This window comes from Selaginella moellendorffii, unplaced genomic scaffold, assembly GCF_000143415.4.
Source record: "Selaginella moellendorffii unplaced genomic scaffold, v1.0 SELMOscaffold_29, whole genome shotgun sequence".
In the NCBI taxonomy this organism is placed as follows: Eukaryota; Viridiplantae; Streptophyta; class Lycopodiopsida; order Selaginellales; family Selaginellaceae; genus Selaginella; species Selaginella moellendorffii.
Genome location: NW_003314290.1, coordinates 1,246,158 through 1,268,303, shown reverse-complemented (window position 1 = coordinate 1,268,303; position 22,146 = coordinate 1,246,158). Strand labels below are relative to the sequence as shown.

Genomic DNA, 22,146 nt, shown 5'->3' with positions numbered 1-22,146 from the left:
GGACTACGTTCTCGGCTCCAGTGCAATCTCAGGAAGCTAGCAGGAGCTTCTTCTTCGTTTTTATCTTGCGATTTTTTCTATACATATGGAATTTAAAGATATTAAATCATAATCATTGTCACAAGGTGTCGCTAATGGGTGTAAATCGGCCCTGCTTGTTAGTTTTCACCCACCAGGCAATCGCGGCGGAGACGAGCATCGATCCCACCGCGAAGACGAGCGAAAAGGTGCTGATGGATGTGGCAAGGATGGCCGATTCGGCTCTCTCGTTCTCGGCAGCCACGATTCTCAGAGGAGTCCACTCGCAGTTCATCGAGAAGTGCTGCATTGGACTCCATTCCACGTTGTTCACCGGGAACCAGAACGCTGAAGCGAATCTGTGGCTCTTTCCAATGCTAAACTGAGCATCCTGTTTGAAACAGTAAGAGAGACAGAGAGAGAAAAAGAAGCTGTGAGGAAAAGAGCGACTGATAATCGAGTGAGGACCTGTTGGAGGCGATCTGACGTTTGTAACGGTCTCGAGAACTCGAAAATGTAGCTTCCAGCGCTAGCTGATGCTCCGTATGGACTATCCGCAGTTGTCAATCCTAATGCCACAGTCCAAAAGAATGATTTTTTCCTACGCGGTTTTCGCTATTACCATATTGGTTTTCGATGCTGGTATGGCTCCAAACTCCCTTCCAATCGTTTTGTGCACCACCGTTCGCTTCCGGTCCTGCAAACAAAGATACAAGAAAACTATAGAGAATTACAAGAGCGTGGGACTACCAAAACATTCACGAACCATTTGGACCGATGCCATCGTAATAGCGGCAATGAGGATTCCAAGCGTAGAGATCGTGAAGGCTTCCAGTGCTACGAGAAAGTACTTAAGTCTCGGCAAGAAAAAAAGGGAAAGAAACAAGACGAGTACCTGTCCCGGCCAGTTCCATTGAGATTGTCCGCAAGGTTTGCGCCATAGCTCCGACCAGGGACGGCATCGCTAATGGAGAAATGCATTATATCCACTTCGTGACCTCCACAGCTTTGTTTCGAGCAATTCAAGCTCTCTGAGCAACCTCCCATCTGCAGATGATCATAGAAGTGAAGTGAAGCAAAAAGAGAGATGGTTTTCTCGACTGACATCGACGTAAGTCGCGTCATCACCGATGGGAAACATGAGAGCTACCGAAGGACTTGCGCGTTTTACACTGTAGAAAGGAAAGAAAAGAGATTCACATGATAGAAACGAAGAAGAAGAAGAAAATAAAAGAGCGCTGACCTCTGCTTGTACTGATAGCTCCCTGGGATTTTCAGAAGAAAGAAGAGATCGCGACCATCGTGAGCAGCCTGTGTGGCCTCCACGATGAAATTCCAGTCCAATTTGCCAATCACTCGTTTACCTTGACGGTCATCTTGCCTGGATAAGGATCGCCCGACGCTGGATCCAACGCCGGGTACAGCGAGAACTGGATCCCTTCCACCGCATCCCAATCGGCGGCAGCTCCATCCACAGTGATCTTCCCGGGAATGTATTCCGCGGAGACGACTGCCAGATTCGACGCCGGGCCGCGGCATTGCGCTGCATTCTCCTTGTGATCGCCATGAGCCCTAGCAGAGGAGAGGAGAGAAGCTCCGAGAAAGAGGGCGAGGAAGAGCGCCATAGTCAAATATCAAAATTAGGGATGCCAGATGCTTTAAAAATAGCTCATCTTTAGCCGTCCTCTTTTAGGGTTCTTCGTTTAGGGTTCTTCTTTCTTGCGCCGTGATGAGCTTCTTGCTCCAATCTGACACCTCTTGTAGGAGGGCGCCCTTGAGGCGCTCGTTGAACGGTAGCTTTCTCTGAGCGCGCGCTCTCTCTCTCTTCTTGTTCTCGGCGATCTCTAGATTTCCTGTGCTGGGATGAACTAAACAAGAATTTTTTGTCAAGCTCAACAGTCTGAACCCACAGCGTGTTGAGAAATTCTAGTTCTGAGCACTCTGGTTAGAAACCTCGCAGATTGCGATGAAATCCAGGGGCTCGATCGATACTTTCTAGCTCGATTTGGGGCATAAGTGAAGCCGATGAAACCCATCCAGGCCGTCCGATCAAACCATCAACAAATTCAGGCTAAACCTAAATTATTAATTTGAATGGCCTTGCAGCTGCAAGGCCACTGCCTTGGCGGCGAAGAATCGAGCACCGGCAGCTCCAAATCCGCTGGTTCTGGAAGCGCAGGGGGCAGACGCAGGCGCAGGCGCGGCAGCGAGGATCAAACCTTCAAGGTGCTGCAAACGATCGCTCGATCAGGTTTGCGCGATGATGCAGCAATAAGCTCCCAATCCCCCAACTCGGCATCCTTGGTTTTGGACCGCACATCAAAGTTTCCTTTCGAGGATAAGCTTGAAGACTTTTGAGGTCCCTCACTTCCATGAATTTTTCACCAAAGATCTCTTTGTTCTTTATTAGGGCAGAATTATAATATACTTTATTATTATTATTAGGGTAGCTTCGAATCCTTCGAGATGAAGTGGAAACACACTTACTACTAGACGAGACGTAGCGCATGAGGAGCTTTGAGAGCTTTGCCGCTATCAATCGCTTCTCTCGCTCTCTCGATCTCGGCAAATGGGTCGCTGGCTCCACCATGGCAGTGTTGAAGACAATGCGATCGTAAGCAGCGCCTATGACACCCCTCAGAGCTGTCAGGCCGTGCTCAATGTTGTTCTCTAGCTGCCTCTGAAGCACAGCAAGCTATTGAAGTTAGTTATCACAAGAGAAACAATCGAAGTTGAAGTTATTTGAAGTGAAAGTCTGTAGCATTTAGAGTTTTGCTGAAAGTTTCACGAAGTATACCCGGAGAGAACTCACAATGCCCTGATCACTATAGATAAATTATTACCATCAATGTTTTTGTGCAGCAACGTTGGAGGTGGAGCTTTGGTGGACGAAATCCAGCACAAAAGTTCAATGGATGACCTCTGATGGTGGCATCAGGAGATGGTGATTTTGTCGTCAAAGACAATGCCCCTTCTTCACCCTGCCAAACGGGTCTAACCGGGCTGAGCCACGATCAAGAAAACGTTTTGCTTACTTTTACTATAAGACCAGCATCAACTCCTCTCTTAAGCATAAGCATCAACAAAGGTTTTTCGTATCCCTGGTGATAAAAACCTGTGACAATTGCTTCCCGGCCAAATGTCTGCCTTGAAAGGATGAAAACTATGAAAACCAAAGCAATACCTTCACATACCGCTAGACCTTCTTAGTGGTGGCCACGGTTGGTCTCTTTTTTATGTGCTCCCTAATGTCCAGAAGAGAATACCTGCCATCATTGAGGACTATCAGCAACTAAGACCGATTTCATGTTTTTAAGGACTTTCATGCTTCTGGTTGACTAACGTAAGAAATATCCTGCACAAACCATTGCCTAAGTACTGCGATGATCAGAATGCTGGAGAGGAGTTGCTGCTGCTCTTATAGTAAAAGTAAGCAAACGTTTTCTTGATTGTGGCTCAGCCCGGCTAGACCCGTTTGGCAGGGTGAAGAAGGGTCATTGCCTTTGATGACAAAATCACCATCCCCTAGAGGTCATTTATTGAACTTTTGTGCTGGATTTCGACCATTGATGGAGAGGAGGACAAATATCAAAATTAGGGATGCCAGATGCTTTAAAAATAGCTCATCTTTAGCCGTCCTCTTTTAGGGTTCCTCGTTTAGGGTTCTTCTTTCTTGCTCGTGATGAGCTTCTTGCTCCAATCTGACACCTCTTGTAGGAGGGCGCCCTTGAGGCGCTCGTTGAACGGTAGCTTTCTCTGAGCGCGCGCTCTCTCTCTTCTTGTTCTCGGCGATTTCTAGATTTCCTAACTAAACAAGAATTTTTTGTCAAGCTCAACAGTCTGAATCCACAGCGTGTTGAGAAATTCTAGTTCTGAGCGCTCTGGTTAGAAATGGGATATTGCGATCGATGAGCTCGATTTATTCTATTTCGGGCATTTTCCGATCAAACCCAGACTGGCCGTCCGATCAAACCATCCAGGCCGTCCACTCAAACCATCAAAAAATTCAGGCTAAACATAAATTATTAATTTGACTTCATCCAGGCCGTCCGATTACCGCCAGGCCAAGGGAGCCCTAAACCTTTGTCAATGGCTTGTTGTACAGCGGGTGGGCTGCGCCTCCTCGCGCATTCTTCCTCCCCTTCTTCTCCCGGCGATTCACCAGCTAGGCTCTCCTGCAAGGCGGTGGAGCAGCGGCATTCCACTGCCTTGGCGGCAAAGAATCGAGCACCGGCAGCTCCAAATCCGCTGGTTCTGGAAGCGCAGGGGCGCGTGTGCACGGGGCAGACGCAGACGCGGCCGCTGGGCGAGGATCAAGCCTTCAAGGTGCTGCAAACGATCGCTCGATCAGGTTTGCGCGAAATATTTCCCGGGCAAAGCGAAAATTTTCCCATTTCTTTGCAGCCAGGGAAGAGATTCCCGACGATGAGCGCGTCTCGGGAGCGCAGCTGGGGGCGTTCTTCGCCGCGATGGCGATCCGATCGGCCTCGTTTCCTCGCGACACGCAGTGGAGCGAGGGAGAGCGCAAGGCCATGCGGCAGTTTTGGCCGCAGCTCGTCCAGGTCTTGCCCCCCGACGTGCTCTTCGTGGCCGATCCCGACGGTACTCTGATGGAGGATGTGCTACACTCTGGCTTGAGCTTTGTCGGCCGAGGCCCCGTGGAGATGCGCCTCGTTGGTGCTCTCCGGGAGATGCTACGCGGCGACCATCTTGGCTTTGAAGAGATCGTCGGCATCTTGAGAGACTTGCTCCCACTTGGGGAAGATGGCGATGGATCGAAAGTCAGTGATGTGTTGGTGGCAGCGTTCTTGATTGCTCTGCGAATGAATGGGGAGACAGACCGGGAGCTCAAAGCGTTTTGCATGGCATTCGACGACGAGCTTGGTAAAGTTCCTCTTCTTGGTTTTTCTTCTTTGACGTTTCATTCTTCCAGGCGAGCTTCCTGTTGCGAACGTGAGCTCTTTGACTCACTATGGCGAGCCGTATGATGGGAATACCAGGTTCTTCCGGAGCACCCTGTTCGTGGCCGCCGTGCGAGCGAGCTATGGTGAGTGTTGTCTGCTCCATGGTGTCGATCGCATGCCTCCTAAGGTAGGAGTGCTCTACTTCTACTGGCATTCTGACGAACTTTGTTACAGTGGGGAGTGACGGAAGAACAGATGCTCAACAAGTTGGGCGCTGCTACAACGCTGTCCCCTGCAGAAGCCGCAAGTCTTCTTGAGGTGCGTCCTCATAGCATTCTGATCGACGCACTACTTAGGCATGGTTTGTGCAGGATGTTGGTTTTGCTTACGTTAGTCAACGAGAAGCACGAAAGTCCTTGTAAGGTTGGACATGAAATCGTCTTAGTTGCTGATAGTTCTCAATGATGGCAGGTATTCTCTTCTGGCCATTAGGGAGCACATAAAAAAGAGACCAACCGTGGCCACCACTGAGAAGGTCCAGCGGTACGTGAAGGTATTGCTTTGGTTTCCATATTTTTTATCCTTTTCAGCAAAAGCATGGCAGGCATCTGGCCGGGAAGCAATTGTCACAGGTTTTTATCACCAGGGATACGAAGAACCTTTGTTGATGCTTATGCGCAGGAGAGGAGTTGATGCTGGTCTTATAGTAAAAGTAAGCAAAACGTTTTCTTGATCGTGGCTCAGCCCAGCTACACCCGTTTGGCAGGGTGAAGAAGGGGCATTGTCTTTGACGACAAAATCACCATCTCCTGATGCCACCATCAGAGGTCATCCATTGAACTTTTGTGCTGGATTTCGTCCACCAAGCTCTACCTCCAACGTTACTGCACAAAACATTGATGGTAATATTTTATCTATAGTGATGTGGCATTGTGAGTTCTCTCCAGGTATACTTCGTGAAACTTTCAGCAAAACTCTAAACGCTACAGACTTTCACTTTGAATCAACACTGACACCCAGACTGGAAAGGCCGGTAAGCATTGTGATAACTAACTTCAATAACTTGCTGTGTTCCAGAGGCAGCTAGAGAACAACATTGAGCACGGCTTGACAGCTCTGAGGGGTGTCAAAGGCGCGGCTTACGATCGCATTGTCTTCAACGCTGCCATGGTAGACAACCTTCTGGGATGCAGCGGAGTCAGCGACCCATTCGCCGCGATCGAGAGAGCGAGAGAAGCGATTGATAGCGGCAAAGCTCTCAAGCTCCTCATGCGCTACGTCTCGTCTAGTAGTAAGTGTGTTTCCACTTCATCTCGAAGGATTCCAGAGCATTAAGCTAGATTGGAACTTTAACTATTATTCCCCTATTATAATAATAATAATAATAATAATAATAATAATAAAGTATATTATAATTCCGCCCTAATAAAGAACAAGGAGAAGAAAAGATGGAGTCAGGTAATGGATGGGATGGATGCATCTTTGGTGAAGAATTCATGGATGTGAGGGAGGAAACAAAGAAAGACTTTGAGGATGCCGAGTTGGGGGATTGGGAGCTTATTGCTGACTTTTGGGGTTTTGAGGATAAGCTTGAGGTGGAGAAACCGCGTGAGACGCTTAAAGAGTGGCTCCTCTCAATCGTGCTTCGTTATAACATCATGTCTTCACTTTTTGATCGGGAGGAGCTTCGCCAAGCACAAGAAAGCGCAAAAAAGATAGAAACAGCAAATGCCAATAACGAGAATCGCTCACTTGAAAATCCTGACCGCCATCGCCGAGATCTTCCTCTGCTTGCAAATGCCGCCTGTGAAGAACCATGCTTCACGACGCGTAGCAGCAAAACTTTCGAGAAGACAGGGGTAATGATCCCCTCGTATCGCGGCGGTGTCGATCAATCTGTACTCCCTCATTCACGAAGAGATCGACTGAAAGAGGAGAGGAGAGATGCTAAGTTGAAGGAGGCGGTGATGAACTTTTCCACGGCGTGGATGAAAACAATCCCTCCTCCCAGACAGGTGGCGGAGTTTGAGCTCACGGATTCATGCAAGCTGGTGATCCAGGGCGGAGATATCACGCGCTGGTTCAAGGATGGCCATAGCGATGCAATCGTCAATGCCGCTAACGAGCTCATGCTTGGTGGAGGCGGCGTAGATGGAGGTAAGCTTCGTTCTTTTCTTTCTGGGACTGGATTCTTGATCTCTTTCTCTTATATCATGGTCTTTTGGATTTCTTTTCTTGGTCATAGATTCTCTTTGTCCATAAATCCATGAAGACACCTATAGCTCTTTCACCTATAGTTCTTTCACCTATAGCTCGAAAAGCTTGAGAATTATGTGGGGATCCTTGCGAAGTGTTGTTCTTCCAGAATTTCTCTTATCCTTTCTTTTGCTTTGCAGCGATCCATGACGCGGCGGGACCAGATCTTTACAAAGCCTGCAAAACATTGCCTCTGGTGGCACCAAGAACACGCTGCCCTGTGGGACAAGCTAGAGAAACGCCGTAAGTTTCAATCTCTTCTTGGACAAAAGTTTTCTCTTTCGATCGCTCGCAGTGCCTTTCGATTGCCTGTCCGGCGGATCATCCACACGGTTGGGCCGACGTATCACAGATCTACCAGGATGAAAGCAGCAGCTTTGCTGCGAGACGCATACTGGTATGTAACATCTCTTAAGTAGAATCTTTTGCTTTTTTGCCTGACCAGTTGCTCTTAACAGCAACTCACTCGAGCTTGCGAGAGAGAAAGGCGTCAAATGCATTGCATTTCCAGCCATCTCGTGTGGAATTTACGGGTAAAAGCTGAACATTAGTTTCTCGCTTTTCTTCGCTTTATAATCTTTCTTTGCTAAAGCTATGCTCCTTTTTTTTGGCAGATACCCTGTGTATGAAGGTGCTGAGATTGCTTTGAGAACAGTATCTGAAAATGCTGCTGGGTTTGAAGAAGTACATAACAAATATATGAATGTTTGTATGACCTTTAACTCTCTATTTTTTTTGCTGTGTGTAGGTACACTTCGTCCTGATGGACAAGAATGCAAGGCAAGCATGGTTAAAGTCAGCCCAGAGAAATTTGGATCCAAGATAACAAATGGGATAAAAAAGAAAAGATACCAAGACCAAATTTGAAAAATTCAATTAATGAAGAGGGAAGGTGAAACCTTTTCCTTGGATGTCAAGGAGAGATGCGAGTTTCTCTTTGGAGACATGGCATGCAGGTGATGGATTTAGAACTGTGGCATGAACTTGCAGATGCAGATTTCGGAGTAGCATCGTTTCACTACATGGGTCGTAGACATACTGGCAAGCTGTGGAAGATTTGGAAGCACCATTGTACTACACCAACAGAAAAGATGGCCTGAAGTACATTTCAGGAACCCCGGGCTACGGGAAAACTGTTAGCCTTATCACCACGGTTACTTACCTTTATCTTCGGAGTGTGAAAGCCATGGAGGAAATGCAGCGGAGAGGTATTTAGCACAGTACATGTTGCATTCTTGTTCTTGCTAAACTGGGTCAGTCCAGTGACACGGCGGATGGATTGAAAGCTAAGACGGTGGTGATGCAGCTGGAAAGAGTGAGAGAGAATGGTAATAACTTGAGTTCGTGCTGCATGGGCTGATTGATGGCTGTGTTGCGTTTGCAGGGATCCTGATTCATATAATGTTTCAAACCATCGCTTCTTACTGCTCTCGGGTGAAAGCTTTGCTTGGAATTCTCGTGAAACGCTGTTTGCATTTTTTGGCCTACATCAAGGACCCTGAGGCTCCTGCGATGCTTCAAGACTTGAATTCTGAAAGAAAATACGATCTGAACCGATTTTATATTTGAGGAGCGAGACTGCACATAATTCTTTATGATGGAAAGTGCTTGATGATGAAGACACGGACACCAATGAGACGAGAAATGCCAAGAGATCTGCTTTCACGTTTCTTCTGTTACTCCAGAAAAGGAACGTGAAGCTCATCTTCTGTGCATCTGCCGGAAGCAAATTGAGGAAGCTGGTACTGAAAGAATTGGCGAGGTATTACTTCGCGGCTGGAGGATTTTATGTGAGTAAATTCGTTTTCATTCACTCTCTGATCACTTCAACTTCCAAAAGAAGGAAGTATGCAAGTTCATCTCTCGGGTAACTGGAGGAACCAACGAGGAGGAGCTCCGTAAGCGTGCAAGATCTATGTATCAAAAAACAGGCTGGGTGCCAAGGGTGGTTGCTCAATTCATTCTGGACAAGCAAGCCTTTAGAGGCACAATAGACTTGCTCCACCACTACATATGGAAGAGCAGAAGCACGCGCTGGCGAGCTCACTGCTATAGCAGGAAGAGCCATTGCGCCACTCTCGGATGCAGTGGATAGCGGGTGCTTCTTTCGAGGACGACATGGAAAGGCACAGTGTCTGGTTCCTTATTTGCATTCACGGGCTCTGAGTTTCATTGCAAAGTGCAGTGTTTGTTGGGGAGGAATCTGAAGATCAAGAGGCAGAGGAGGACCCAATGGATTCTGACTAGATGACTAGCAAAACGTCAATGATAGTCAAAATAAGTCTCTTTCAATGCAAGTCAAACAAAAGTCAATGAATCCAATGCAATGACGACGTCAAACAAAAGTAAAAAAAGTCAAATGAAAGGTTAGTCAAATTCAAGTCATTTTCAAAAACCCATTTCCTGCCGTCAAGCTTTGTTCCTTAATTTTGTCTTTGTTTATCCCTTGAGGCCCAGAGCAAACGAGAGCTTTGGGCGTGCGTTCTTCTTCCCCAAGATCTTCATTTGCTCCTCTCGCTCCAGCTCCTCTTCCAGCTTTCTCCTCCGCATTATCTCGTCCTTTTGCCGCTGGATCGCCTCCAGCTCTCGGTACCGCTCCTCCTCTTTTCGAGCTCGCTCTTCCGCCTCTCGCTTCTGTGCTTCCTCCACTTTCCTCTTGTTCTCCTCCAGCATCCGATCCAAATCTTCCTTGTCTTTGCGCTCTTGCTCCTGGAAAAGAAGAAAACTTTAGAGGAAGGAAGAAAAACGAGAGGAGACAATCACCTCTTTCGTTCGCGTAGCTCTCAAGGCGGCCTCTCGCTCCCTCGCCAGCTGCGCGTTCACGTCCTCGATCATCTTCTTGCGGCCTTCGTCGATCCTCATCTGTATTTCCTTTTGGATTTCGTCCGAGTCCAGCACCTCCTGGACCCGTTTCCGGATGGCCTCGTCCACTCTCCGAGTGGTTTCCTCCTCAATGAGCTTGAGCTCGGCCTCTTGCTGTCTCCTAGTAATATAGAACCATTAGGATGTTTCACGCAAAGCCAGGCAACTCCAAATGCGATTTAACTAGTATGCAGAGACGCGTTTTCCAGCCATTCGAAGAGAGACCGATGCTGGAAAAACGCACAAGATCACCACAGCACCTCTTGTAGAAACCAACCAAACCGGTGTGAAGAGCACCGAAGTGTCCTGCGCTGCCGGATCACCGTGCCTAGAAGAGTTGAGCTCCACTGTACAAAACCATGATTAACAAACCGGGGGGGTCCTCAAAGATCTCAATGGCTGCTCTCTTTCTCGAGAACCTGGACGCTTACCGCTCACTGCCCTCCACAGCAGTGACTTGGGATTCAGTAGCTACTAACAGGCGACGAAGAATTCTTCATAGTACTGAGAGCCAGAGGCAAACACACCAACCTTTTCTTTTCGAGGTCTTCTTCTCTGTCTCTGTCTCTGTCTCGTCTGGATTTGTTAAGGCCGGGGCTACGAGATCTATAGCTCGGTGAGCGAGAGCGGCTTCGGCTTATAGCACGTCGCTTGGATCTTCTGGGAGATGGTGTTCTACAAGACAAAAGAGTGTTAGAAATCCAGTACTTTCCATTCTTCGCAGTAGTGGAAGTTTACTCGCAAACGTCCACCGGGTTTTCGTGTAAAAGACGAGTTCTTTAGTCACAAAGACCAGCCCCAAACGATTCATTCAAAGAGGACAGCTTCTCAAATCGCTCGACCCGAAAGAAAATCCCCGAAGAAATCGATACCTGTGTGGAGAGCGCCTGCTGTTGCGCCGAGCGGGCGGCGATCGACGCTTCCGGCCCGATGGAGGCGGCGATGGCGACGAGGATCTACTCAAGCGCGGCATCCCACAAGCCCTAGAAAACGGGGAAATTAGGGTTCTCTTCTCTCCTTTTTTCTTTTCTCCTTTTTTTTTTCAAAAAAAACACTAGGGTAGGGTTTTGGGCGCCATCAGTGGAGCTGCAGTGCGATGCTGCCGCCCCAGCTGCGGTGATTGTGAGTACTCCCAGATCGATTCTTTTCGATACCTCTGCTGCATTTTTTGGTATTGAGATTTCGATCGCTCGCTCGCGCTTCTGTCCCTCGATCGACGCTGGAATCGTGGGATTGGGCGCCAATGCAGGTCCGCCACGAGCGCGCATTGAGATAGAATGATGTGGTGGTGCTTTGACCATGCATTAGCTTACCTCTATCATCTCTCGGCTTGCTTCATGGGCTGCTGTGTGTCCAAGGAAGAAAAGCTTCAGTATGACGTCGAAGACTTTAAATCGATCGCCGAAGACTCTACATGTAGTATTTCTCGCTTCTGTTCTTCTTTTTCTTCCTTTTTCTTGTGTGTGATTCATTGTTGGAATTCGCTGATGGTCTTTCTTTTTTCTTCTCGCAGTCGGTGTCAGCGAGGTCGAGGCTTTATACGAGCTCTTCAAGAAGATAAGCAGCGCGGTTCTGGACGATGGACTTATCAACAAGGCGAGTTTCTTAGTTTTCTATTCGCTCTTTCCGCATTTTTCTCAATCATGTAAACTAAAAAACTAATCTTTGCAGGAGGAATTTAAGTTGGCGCTGTTTAAGAACAGTAGGAAAGAAAGTATGTTCGCCGACAGAGTAAGTGACACTCTAGTGTTTCCCCGTTTTTTTGTTTTTCTTTTTGTTTGTTTCTTCTTGACAGTCTACTGCTCATTTACAGGTGTTCGATTTATTTGATGTGAAGAGGAATGGTGCTCTTGACTTTGGGGAATTTGCGAGAGCGCTGTCGATATTCCATCCGAATGCGCCTGTGGATCAAAAGATAGACTGTGAGTAACTTAAGAGTTTATGTTCGTCAGCCGTTTTTATCGTTTTCCCTTGCTGTGAAGTTGCATTTCAGCTATATGATTTCCGACACGAAGGCTTTATCCAGCGATCGGAGGTGAAGCGAATGGTCGTGGCCACGCTAGCCGAGTCTGGTGTAAATTTATCCGACGAAGTCGTGGAGAACATTATCGATAAGGTATTCTCTCACGCGCGTATACATGCCTCAAATCTCGCATACTTTCTAAATTTTTTCATTGACAGACCTTCGAGGAGGCCGACACGAAGCACGACGGCAAAATCGACAAGGACGAGTGGAGGAGCCTCGTTCAGCACCATCCGTCGCTCTTGAAAAACATGAACCTCCCGTATCTGAAGTAAGCTTTAAGTTTCCGGCTAGCTGTGATTCCCAAACTTTTGGTTTGTTTTGTATACTCCAGGGACATCACCACTACTTTCCCGAGCTTTATATTCTACTCCCAAGTTGAGGACACATAAGTGAAGGTGATTCGATTCTTTTCCTTTAAACTTTTCCGTAGCTTTGCTTGCATTTTCTCTTTGGAGGAACTCCTTTAAAAGAGTTGTGTAGAAATCGCCTGTAACGTTTCATCGATTGACTTGTTTATGGCTTTCGCAGTCTTCCCGAATTAAATGAAGCACTATCTCCCATCTCTTCTCCAGGCCGAGTTTTTTTTCTATGCGGCAGCGTGCAAAACCAGGCAAGTATCGAATAGGGAGTGTTGACAACATTGTCGCGAAGAGCTACGAAAAATTCGTATTTTTATGCCCGCGGTCCCAATGCTTGAAAGGGACGCGAGGCACCGTTGGATGCTCTCATCTAATGACTCGTGTTTTATCCACGTCACAAAGGGCTTGGCCGTCCACGTGTCATGGGCATGCCCATGGGCTATTTCCATGCATCACGTAACGGAAAGCTCGCGCAATCACAGGCGTTGGATCCTTAAAGTTCTGGAACTGTTTGCCGTGCAGGCCTGCTCCTAGCCGTCGGATCCAGATTCCGACGGTCGTGTGGCGCATCCGCCGTCCAAACCTCGTAAAGGAAGGGCGGCAAACTATTCCGGGTCTTGAGTTTCTTTCTTTGATCATCCTATCAAGCGAGGAAGGGAGACTTCTCTCCTCCCCGTGGACAGGGAGAGAGAAGGGTGTGTGGCGCTAGGGTTTGTGGCGCGGGGGGATGGCTTCGTCGGCGGCAGCGTTTGTGGAAGGCGGCGTCCAGGACGCTTGCGAGGACGCTTGCAGTATCTGCTTGGAGAGCTTCGGCGATGCCGATCCGGCTGTGGTACGCCCCCCTCGAATTGTTTTGCTTGGATTGTCTAGGGTCCGATCTATGTCGCGAGCCATGGATTGATTGTGTCGTCAAAATTATGCGAATTCTTAGCTCCGCTTTGCAGATTACGTGTTGCAAGCATGAGTATCACCTCCAGTGCATTATAGAGTGGTAAGTTTTCTCCTTTTCCTTCGTTTATCTATCTTAGAGGTTTCTCGCAGGTCTCAAAGAAGTAAAGAATGCCCAATGTGTTGGCAAGCTCTCAGCTTAAAAGACCCAAACAGGTATAGTTTCTACTCTTTTGCTGTCACTTTAGAGCTTTCTCTTCTAACGAACTTCGTTTCCAGCCAAGAATTACTCGCTGCTGTGGAGCATGAAAGGGCAATTCGCCAGAGCAGGATAGGTGTTTTTCCACCCGAGGGCTACGAACTTCATCGGGTAAGCTAAATCAAAGCTTCAAAGCTTTTCATGCTTGTAACTTTTTTTCTTCTCTTACACAATCGCAGCTAGCAGCTTATGGTGATGATTCTGACTTCGAAGAACGTATGATGCGCCATCTTACGTTTGTGACGATGGGTAGAAGACAATTAGGAAGGAGGGATGGGAATGCAAATGCCGCCAGCGTTAGGCCTCCTTATGGTAATATGCCGCAACAGTTTGTGATCGTCCCAGCTCATGGGAATGCTCCCAGCAGCGGTGCTGTATCGGTGCCAGCCGGGAGCCTTTCTTTATCTCCATCGCCTCCGAGTGTTACTACTTCAGCCCTTCATGGCTCGCCTGTGACCCCTGACAGTGGCTCGTCATCGGTTGATTCAAGCAGCTTGAGGTGATAAATGCTTTTGCTCCTTTTCGCATGCTAAAAGTCCTTGCATTTCCTTTTACTTGATTTTACTTCTGGCAGGTCTCGAGGATCCCCACGCGTTTCTTTCACCGCTGCTTCCACTGCGGATAGCAACCGAAGATCTCCTGAAACTCACTCCTTCTCGGAGTCTTGGAAGTCAAGATGGGCTGCTGCGTCCTCTAGGTGAGCGTTTGAAAGTTTTATTTTTCTCGTTCTCTTACAAGCTTATCTTTGTTATGGTGTTGCAGGTATAAAGAATCTTTCACTAAAACAACAAAAAGCTTTAGGGACAAATTGAGGATGCGAAATGGTAGCACAATGGCTGATTTTGGTGCTCGTGCCAGGGAAGTGAGCGCCGGTATGGTCCGAGCTCTCGAACGCATCTCGGTCGAGAAAGAAGAGAACGAAGCGGGAGCGACCGCCTCTCTCGCTCACCCTGCCGATCCTTCTCGTCAATCAGCAAGCACGGCCGAGCACCAGGATCACGCTGCTACGATCGAGACGACAACTCCCAGCGCTGCTTTGATCGCTCGAGAAACTCCCGGCCACGAAAGCAGCGAGAACACTGTTGCCACCACCACCACCACCAACACCAGAGGTGCTGTACATAATACGACGACTGGTTCTAGCAAGATTGCTCCTCAGTCTCTCACAGACGAAGCGAGAGCTCCGTCCAAAGTAAGAAAATCTCTCCTTTGATCAAGAGTGTTCTAACGCGCGCCTTTGGTTTTTTTTTTTTAACTTATCTTTGCTAGAACATTGAGGAGAGCACTGTCCCTTCGCTCGAGGGCCAGCAAATCCACTTAGTTATGTCGACATGAGAGCGCCACACTCTAATAAGCAAAAGAGAAGATTTTAAACCCAGTGTTTTGGTGGTTCTTACTATGTAAATAATAACGAGAGTTTTGTTCGTAAGGTAAAAATATTCTAGGGTTCTAGGGTTTTTGCGTTGGATCGATCGCGATCGCGCATCGCGATGGCTGTGAGGCTCGCGCTGGGGCGCTGCCCGGGGAATCCCGAAATGCAGGAGGCATCCGGCTTGCCGTGGGGCGCGACGCTCACTCCATTCGCCGCCGAGGACGAGACGGGGCGGCCTTCGTTGCGGGTGAAATGCGCGGAGCCGCTGCCCCGCTGCGACAGCTGCTGGGGGTACATGAATTTCCTGTGCGAGGTGGATCAATCGGCGTGGTCGTGCGTGCTGTGCGGCGAGCGGAATTTCCTGTCGCGCGACGCGGCGGATCGGTTTGCCCGGGATGCCAAGGAGCTGAGGTCGTCCTTTGTGGATTTGGAGCTGGAAGGTATGGATCGCTGGATTCCTGGGAGAATTGCGAGTGTGATTTGAGTAGTGGAGTTTTCTTTGCAGAGGAGGGCAGCCAGGATCTTAACTTGAGACCAGTTTATGTGGCAGCAGTGGATCTATCAGGTGCACAATTTTTTATTTCTTTTTCATTCTAGAGCCATCTAAAGAGCTGATCTCACAGCGTCGGAGGAGTTCCTCGATCTTGTCAAAAACTCTTTGCTAGCTGCTCTTGAAGGTAACGATCCTCGCTACTAGTTAGTAGCAGTTCTTGGGTTGATGATCGGTTCTATTCCACAGCTATACGTGCTGGATCCTTGTTTGGTTTGGTAACGTACAGTCATAAGATTGGCCTCTATGATGTGCAGGGCGCTGTCCCTGTCGTCAAGCACGTCGTAATTCCCGCAGATATGGATGGGAAAATAGTTGTTGATTTGGAAGATGTCATGCCTTTGAAAGCTTTTCTTGCTCCGGTACTGTTTGTTTCCCCTCTTACCATTGTTTTCTAGTTTTGACGTCGAAGCGTTTTCTCGCAGGTGGAAACGAACAAAGAAAACATTGCTGCTGCTTTAGAGACTCTCCGGCCGACTAGCTCGTGGGAAAGAGCAACAGCTGCTGGGCAATCCGCCGAGGGAGTTCCCATTGGAGGCCGTGGATTTGGCGTTGCTATGGACGCTCTTTTGAGTTATCTAGGCACAGAGCACGGGTCTACTTATGCTTTTGGTGAGCTTCAAGTGTTCAAAAGCAAACATACTAATGGTGTTGCATCGCCAGCGAGGATATTTTCTTTCATATCTGGAGCGCCTGATTATGGAGCTGGTCAGCTAGACACGAAACGCTACGGAGAGCAGTATGCAAGCAAGGGAGAAGATGCCGACAAGATCCTCTTGGCAGAACAGACTCCCTTTTATCGAGAGCTGGTAAGCTGATAGCCGAGCCTCGTGTGCAGACGCTTATCAGTGACATTACAGGCAGCGACGGCTGTACAAGTGGGCATTTGCGTGGACATTTTCGCCATCACCAATGAGTACACAGATCTGGCCTCTTTGAAGTTTCTGAGTGTGGAGAGTGGTGGCTCGCTTTTTCTCTACTCCAACACCGAAGAATCAACTTTGCCCCAAGATTTGTATGTATTCGATTTTTGTCGTTGCATTCTTATTTGTCGGGTTCGTTTTTCAGATATCGAATGCTAAGCCGGCCTTGTGCCTATAGTGGAGTACTACGCATTAGAACTTCTCCAGAATTTAAAACCGTTCACTCAGTAAGTACAGTGCGCTGGATTCGCTGACTACTTACTTTGTACTCGTACAGTATGGCCACTTCTTTTCTGATCCTCAATATGAAAATGTCCAGCATATTATCTGTTGCGATCCTCATGCAACTTACGCTTATGATTTTGATTTTGGAAATTCTAGTGGGTTTCAAAGGTTTGTTACAAAAGCTTTTAATTCACATGACCCAAAATCCTGATGCTTTCAGATTTACGGACACTCCCATTATTCAGGTTGCTTTTCAGTATACGACGTTGGAGCCCGTGAGCGAGGAGCACGAGAGTACACCGAAGAGGTATACACTGTAAGTCCTTTCCTCACGAACTGAGTCGGTCTGTGTCAGGCAAAAATATACGACGAAGAGATGGCTGAGGCTACGCACTTTACGAATGGAGATCGCTCGGAACCACAAGGAGCTCTACGAGAGAGCTGACGCAGAAGCTATCTTCTGTATTTTAACTCATAAGGTGTGTTTTAGTTGACGGGCGTGAGGATCTCCAATGTGTTGTGTCTCGCAGACGATTCGCGCTTCTTTGGAGGATGGTGTCAAGGAAGGACGACTGCTACTACAAGACTGGCTGATTATACTTGTTGCGCAATACAACGAGCTCCTTAAGCTAGCACAGTTCGGGCAGCCCACAACAGCAGTTCGGCTAGACGTTTCGTTTGCCAAATGTCCGTCGTTACAAGTACTTCCTAGGCTGGCTTTTGCTTTCCTCCGAAATCCAGTTTTGCGGCCTCATGAGGAAGGCGTCCATCCCGATTATCGAGTGTATCTGCAATTCCTTTTCAGGTACAATGTAAGATAGTTGACATCATTGTCTCACCCTTTTTCCTTTTTTATTGCAGTGCTCTCGAGCCAAGCTCTTTGGTACGAGTTGTTTATCCGCTTCTATCGTCCTACACTTCTCCTGATAAGCAAGCTTACCCAAGACACTCGCTCAGCCGTGCTGCACTGATAACCAGTGGAAGCCCGATCTTTTTCCTGGACGCTTACACGTTGCTTATTGTCTACTATGCGTCCACCGCAGACCCAGCGCTCTCATTCCCTCCACCTCACAAAAGTAAGTTTTTGTGCTTTCCAAGATTTAACTTTTAAAGATCTCGATGATTCTAGGCGCTCTCCGGGAATTAATAAACAAGCTCAAGCAAGAGCGAAGCGTGACACCTAAGCTCTACATGATCCGGGCTGGCTTCGACAACGTGGAACCGTTTGAAAGGCATCTTATAGAGGAGCAAGACGTCAATGGGGCTCCCACCGGGACAGGCTTCGTATCTTTCCTGGACGAGATTGCGAGGAGCGTCTTGGAGCACATGAAATAGTCGTCCAATCTCTCTCAGGTAGGTTACACAGTTTCGTCTCGCTCTTCCCGTTTCTCGAGGTAGTGAGGTTTTGGTTCCAGGTGTCTATTATATTCGTGGACATGATGGTACTTCTACTACCAGCCTCTCCTTGTGGTGCCAGCGAAAATATGCTCTCCGTCAGCAAGTGCATCACAGCTGTTCATCGAAGAGGAGAGAAAACGTGCGAGTCTTCGTGCTTTGGAGCCTTTGTCCCGTGAAGCCCAGGAGCATCGACAAGACAAAACCATCAAAAAAAGAGATCAACGAGGGCATTGCTTTGGCAAAGTCGCCGAGAATCAACGCTGTTTTTCCCACACGAAGAAGGACGAGTAACGAACGGGACGACGCCCCTTTCTCGTGATCTTGGAGGAAAGCCATTAAATTCTTGGGCGGTGTGTCAGGATCGTCCAGTCTGTTGGAAGATTTTTATTGCAAACATGGAGTGGTGAAAGTTTTTTTTTATTTTTCTTCCAAGAGCTCGCGAAGAACATCTATGTAAACTTCTATACTAAATGTTTCTCTACAAGCTAATTTATAGACTGACTTCTCTCGATCTTCGACTAACGAGGTAGTTCGATCGTCTTCGATCGTCTGTTTTTTACAGTGGCTCTCGCTTTGCTGCGACGCGCCGGACCTCCTCGTGGCTCCTGCGCGGATCCAGCAGCTCCAGCAGGTTCCCCATGGATCCCTGCCGCCGGCTGCTCTCGCGCAGCGACGCCGCCGGCGCGAGATCCGTGGCGCTGGCGCTCTTGGCGATCACGCTCTTGCTCTTGGCGCTCTTGGCCAGCACTACCTTGTTTGATCCCGCGGGAGGAGAGTGCCCGCACTGCCCAGTCTGCGCGTGGAGCGCGCAATTGCACTGCCAGTGGTAGTGCTTCTTCCCCGGCGCGCTGTCGGACCCCAGGAAGAACTGCGCCACCACTGCCGGATCGATCGAATCCATTCTAGCGTCCTTGGATGGGATCTAAGCCCAGAAACCCAGCCGCATTGATCGAGTCTTCCTCCCAAGAAACTTGGAGCGCGCGCGCCTTCTTCGTCTTCCTTCCCCCCTCTTCTCTCGCAAATGGAGCTCAAGCCAACGGCGCGATGGGGCTTTTTATATCCGCGCCGTCCAAACCTCGGTATCTTCGCGATCAACGAGCACCACTCTTTCTCCCTTGTTTGTCTGTGTTCTTCCCAAGGCTATAGCCCACACTGTGGACAAAGACCCTTTATTTCCTAAATATCAAACAGGTCATACCCGATGCCGCTACGCATTCCAGAAAGATCACCGACTAGTCATATTTCTTTCGCTGCCCTGATTGTTCTTGGCCAGATTGTTCTTTGTCAATGGATCTGGTAACCTACCAATGAGACTCTTGTAACAGCGCACCGCGGCGGTGGGTCTTTGCAGCGTGAAGTGTCTCGAGAGACAGTGACACCATCGCTAATCATCGTACAAGCTTTAAAAGTGTACTCTTTCTTGCCATCTCTGCAAGGCGATAATCCAGTTAGAGTCAATCTAAGCTTGAATTGAAGCAAGCCATCGTACCTGTAACCGATCGGACAAAACTTGTATCGCCTTTTCTCCTGCTTGTCGTGCTCATTTGGCTGTTAGTTGTGGCCTTACGTCGTCCCTGCCGGCGCTAAACAGGGACGCGTACTGCCCGCCTCGGGCTATGAGTGACGAGTGCGTTCCTTCCTCCACCAGCTTGCCACCGTCAAGGAGGAAAATTCTCGCGGCCTTTTGGACCGTCTCCAGCCTGTGAGCTATGATGAACACCTGCGTCAAACTTTTGCTGAGCACTCGAATGAGATATCACGATGAAAAACTTACGGTCCGGCCAATCATCAGCTGTTCCAACGCTTCCCTCACAAGCTTTTCGGACCGGTTGTCCAGCGCTGATGTTGCCTCGTCAAGGATGAGGATCGACGGCCCATGATATATTGCTCGCGCTATAGCTATTCTGCATATCCGCTGCTTAGAAAATGTAAAAGAAGGAAACAAGCATGGCATACCTCTGGCGCTGGCCTCCACTTAAGCTTGAGCCCCGCTCGCCGAGATTAGTTTCGTAACCATCTGGTAATCTCCTGATAAACTCGTCGGCGTTGGCCATCGTCGCAGCGCGTTCCACTCTTTTCATGTCGATGTCGTTCGGCATCACCCCATAAGCTATGTTTTCCATCACAGTTCCCGTAAAGAGTGCCTGCCCCATAAAAAGATCATTAATCTGTTACACAGTGGTTCAACAAGATCTTACAGTTTCTTGTGGAACAATCGCGACTTGTTGCCGCAAGCTTTCCAAAGAAACACCTTGTATATTTTCCCCATCAATTAGAATATTTCCTGTTACGTCAAAAGTTTACTGCGAAATCCTTCATACGCACCACTCATACCTTGCGTAGGCTCGTACAAACGCAGCAGCAACTTTGCCAGTGTGGTCTTTCCACCGCCAGATGGTCCAACGAGAGCAACAGTTTCACCAGCACACACGTGAAAATTAATGTTCTGCAGAACCCGTGGTGATGTAGCCCCATAACTAAAACATACGTTGTCAAACACGACATCGCCGATCACATTCTTCAAGTGCCTACGAGATGCCTCTTCGTCAAGAATCTGCACCAAAACACCGTAAGTGACGCTGCTTAGATTGACAGGAACTTGCCTTTGGAAACGACGCAGTCAAGTCAAACAATCGCTCCACTGCCGGCTCTCCTTGTTTCATCTCATTGTACGCTTTTCCAATTTGCTGCATTCACCACTTCTAGATTTTGATAAAACAAAACACAGTCAAAGAACAAATCTACCTGGATAGGCTCAATAAGCAGCACCAGAGATGTGATGAAGGACACCATGCCAGTCCCGTCGAAGTTGCCTTTAGAGATAACCCATGCTCCCAGAGCGAATAGAACAACTCCAGTTGCTGCGTAAGCCCCAGTGATAATCTCTGGAATAAAAGCCTTCATCTTCTTCTTCATGAGATGAGCCTGCCGATCAATAACAGCAAGCCTCTTAAACCGTTCGTCTTCGTAAGATTCCGCCGCGCAAGCTTTGACGATTAGCATCGAAGGCAAAACCTGAAAAAACCGAGTATCCTCAGTCGCAGACAGCAGAGGCCGCAATTACAAACCTCATTAACGTAGGCTGACAATCTCGCGATGCTGTCTTGACCTCTTTTTGACAAGGCCCGAAGCTGTTCCCCTAGAATAGCAATAACCACAGACATACACGGCACTACCTGAAAAGAAATGCTCCATAAACAAGCGTCACAGACGATCCTCGGTAAAACTCTCGAAACTTACAGAGACTGTTGCGAAGGAAAGCACGGGACTTAGTGAAAGCATTCGACCAGCCATAGCTGCAAGCTGTAAGAAACACGGGACAACCATCTAGAAGACAAAACCAAGATGAGCGAACGACAACAAAAAAAAAAAACAGTGCTACCTTTAAGAACGCATAGATAGTCTCTCCAGTAGCATCCGCCTCGGCCGTGATCCGGTAAGCAATGTCACCTTTGGCAGCTCCACTCTGCCCTTCAAAGTAGCTCATATCTTTTCTCAGCACCGTCTCAAAGACATGGCACCTGACGTCGCAAGTCAGGCCAAGAGCAACCTCCCAGAGCAAAGCCTGCTGCCAGTACTGTGCCAGTGACTTTGCGCTGATAAGGAAGATCGCCATGGCGGCCTTTCGGCGAACACTGACCAAATCCCCCGCGGCCAAAAGGCTCGAGAGCTGGCCGACCTGGGGAACGAAAGCGTAGAGCGCCGACACCGACACCGCGGCGCAGGCCCAGGCGCTGAGAATCCGTGGGATTTGCGGCCGGAGGAGGGGAAGAATCTTGGGGAGGGTCTTGCTCAAGGGCAAAAACTGGAGCAATGCTATGGCATCCAAGCTGAAATTCTCCTTCGGCGGGGACGATAATCCAGGCGCTGCTGGGATCGGAGACGAGGATGCTGCCGCAGGGATGAGGAAGCTGATCGGATTCCCTCTGCCCCTGCGCCTCCTCCTCCACGTCCTCCGGGTTTCTAGAGACAGACCTGGAGCGGCGCTGCCGACCTTCCTGTATTGCGATGGCAATGGAGAGACGAGATCGAGATGAAGGGCGCAGCCGCCAATGGAGGAGGGAAGAGCGGCGAACGCTGTGCTGCCCATACAGAGCGTGCCACCA

The 22,146-nt window shown here is 48.6% G+C and overlaps 7 protein-coding genes across 10 annotated transcripts; 4 read left to right on the top strand and 3 right to left on the bottom strand.

The window, feature by feature from the left end:
* Positions 1-28: 28 nt before the first annotated feature.
* Positions 29-1,681, bottom strand: LOC9645817. Its single transcript, XM_024681052.1, has 8 exons — positions 1,383-1,681; positions 1,262-1,329; positions 1,124-1,190; positions 914-1,065; positions 785-855; positions 641-715; positions 487-587; positions 29-409 (listed from the first exon to the last, which is right to left on the bottom strand). Exons 1-8 carry the CDS (start codon positions 1,641-1,643, stop codon positions 119-121), a joined length of 1,086 nt encoding a protein of 361 aa, XP_024536820.1. The 5' UTR covers positions 1,644-1,681; the 3' UTR covers positions 29-118.
* Positions 1,682-3,680: 1,999 nt separating this feature from the next.
* Positions 3,681-6,334, top strand: LOC9646225 (anthranilate phosphoribosyltransferase). Its single transcript, XM_024681051.1, has 10 exons — positions 3,681-4,369; positions 4,423-4,902; positions 4,952-5,109; positions 5,157-5,240; positions 5,294-5,340; positions 5,394-5,475; positions 5,527-5,634; positions 5,689-5,824; positions 5,870-5,955; positions 6,000-6,334. The coding sequence occupies exons 1-10, from the start codon at positions 4,108-4,110 to the stop codon at positions 6,255-6,257; spliced, it is 1,701 nt and encodes a 566-aa protein (XP_024536819.1). The 5' UTR covers positions 3,681-4,107; the 3' UTR covers positions 6,258-6,334.
* Positions 6,335-9,528: 3,194 nt separating this feature from the next.
* Positions 9,529-11,035, bottom strand: LOC9646224 (uncharacterized protein At1g10890). The gene is made up of 4 exons (XM_024680840.1): positions 10,913-11,035; positions 10,572-10,715; positions 9,942-10,161; positions 9,529-9,887 (listed from the first exon to the last, which is right to left on the bottom strand). The coding sequence occupies exons 1-4, from the start codon at positions 11,011-11,013 to the stop codon at positions 9,618-9,620; spliced, it is 735 nt and encodes a 244-aa protein (XP_024536608.1). The 5' UTR covers positions 11,014-11,035; the 3' UTR covers positions 9,529-9,617.
* A 17-nt stretch (positions 11,036-11,052) lies between these two features.
* LOC9646223 (calcineurin B-like protein 3) lies at positions 11,053-12,826 on the top strand. Of its 3 annotated transcripts, XM_024680837.1 has the most exons (9): positions 11,053-11,162; positions 11,290-11,459; positions 11,554-11,636; positions 11,712-11,771; positions 11,854-11,962; positions 12,023-12,156; positions 12,222-12,334; positions 12,398-12,461; positions 12,595-12,826. In XM_024680837.1, exons 2-8 carry the CDS (start codon positions 11,318-11,320, stop codon positions 12,453-12,455), a joined length of 699 nt encoding a protein of 232 aa, XP_024536605.1. In that variant the 5' UTR covers positions 11,053-11,162; positions 11,290-11,317; the 3' UTR covers positions 12,456-12,461; positions 12,595-12,826. The 3 variants fall into 3 exon arrangements, with proteins under 3 accessions (XP_024536605.1, XP_024536604.1, XP_024536607.1); XM_024680836.1 differs by lacking the exon at positions 11,053-11,162 and having other exon boundaries at positions 11,185-11,459; XM_024680839.1 differs by lacking the exon at positions 11,053-11,162 and having other exon boundaries at positions 11,186-11,456.
* A 209-nt stretch (positions 12,827-13,035) lies between these two features.
* Positions 13,036-14,996, top strand: LOC9646222 (E3 ubiquitin-protein ligase RHF2A). Its single transcript, XM_002976079.2, has 8 exons — positions 13,036-13,257; positions 13,370-13,416; positions 13,467-13,529; positions 13,593-13,683; positions 13,752-14,071; positions 14,147-14,269; positions 14,335-14,764; positions 14,842-14,996. The coding sequence occupies exons 1-8, from the start codon at positions 13,153-13,155 to the stop codon at positions 14,905-14,907; spliced, it is 1,245 nt and encodes a 414-aa protein (XP_002976125.2). The 5' UTR covers positions 13,036-13,152; the 3' UTR covers positions 14,908-14,996.
* Positions 14,996-18,537, top strand: LOC9645815 (protein transport protein Sec24B). Its single transcript, XM_024680833.1, has 15 exons — positions 14,996-15,384; positions 15,450-15,509; positions 15,568-15,621; positions 15,684-15,856; positions 15,920-16,106; positions 16,158-16,303; positions 16,355-16,509; positions 16,563-16,644; positions 16,695-16,810; positions 16,863-16,949; positions 16,998-17,121; positions 17,173-17,447; positions 17,504-17,718; positions 17,772-17,995; positions 18,058-18,537. The coding sequence occupies exons 1-14, from the start codon at positions 15,063-15,065 to the stop codon at positions 17,975-17,977; spliced, it is 2,202 nt and encodes a 733-aa protein (XP_024536601.1). The 5' UTR covers positions 14,996-15,062; the 3' UTR covers positions 17,978-17,995; positions 18,058-18,537.
* LOC9645814 (ABC transporter B family member 29, chloroplastic) lies at positions 18,461-22,146 on the bottom strand. 2 transcript variants are annotated; one of them, XM_024680834.1, is made up of 11 exons: positions 21,423-22,146; positions 21,281-21,367; positions 21,109-21,216; positions 20,786-21,055; positions 20,644-20,727; positions 20,375-20,594; positions 20,239-20,324; positions 19,997-20,184; positions 19,815-19,944; positions 19,530-19,760; positions 18,461-19,469 (listed from the first exon to the last, which is right to left on the bottom strand). In XM_024680834.1, exons 1-10 carry the CDS (start codon positions 22,128-22,130, stop codon positions 19,581-19,583), a joined length of 2,061 nt encoding a protein of 686 aa, XP_024536602.1. In that variant the 5' UTR covers positions 22,131-22,146; the 3' UTR covers positions 18,461-19,469; positions 19,530-19,580. The 2 variants fall into 2 exon arrangements, with proteins under 2 accessions (XP_024536602.1, XP_024536603.1); XM_024680835.1 differs by lacking the exon at positions 18,461-19,469 and having other exon boundaries at positions 19,661-19,760; positions 19,815-19,939.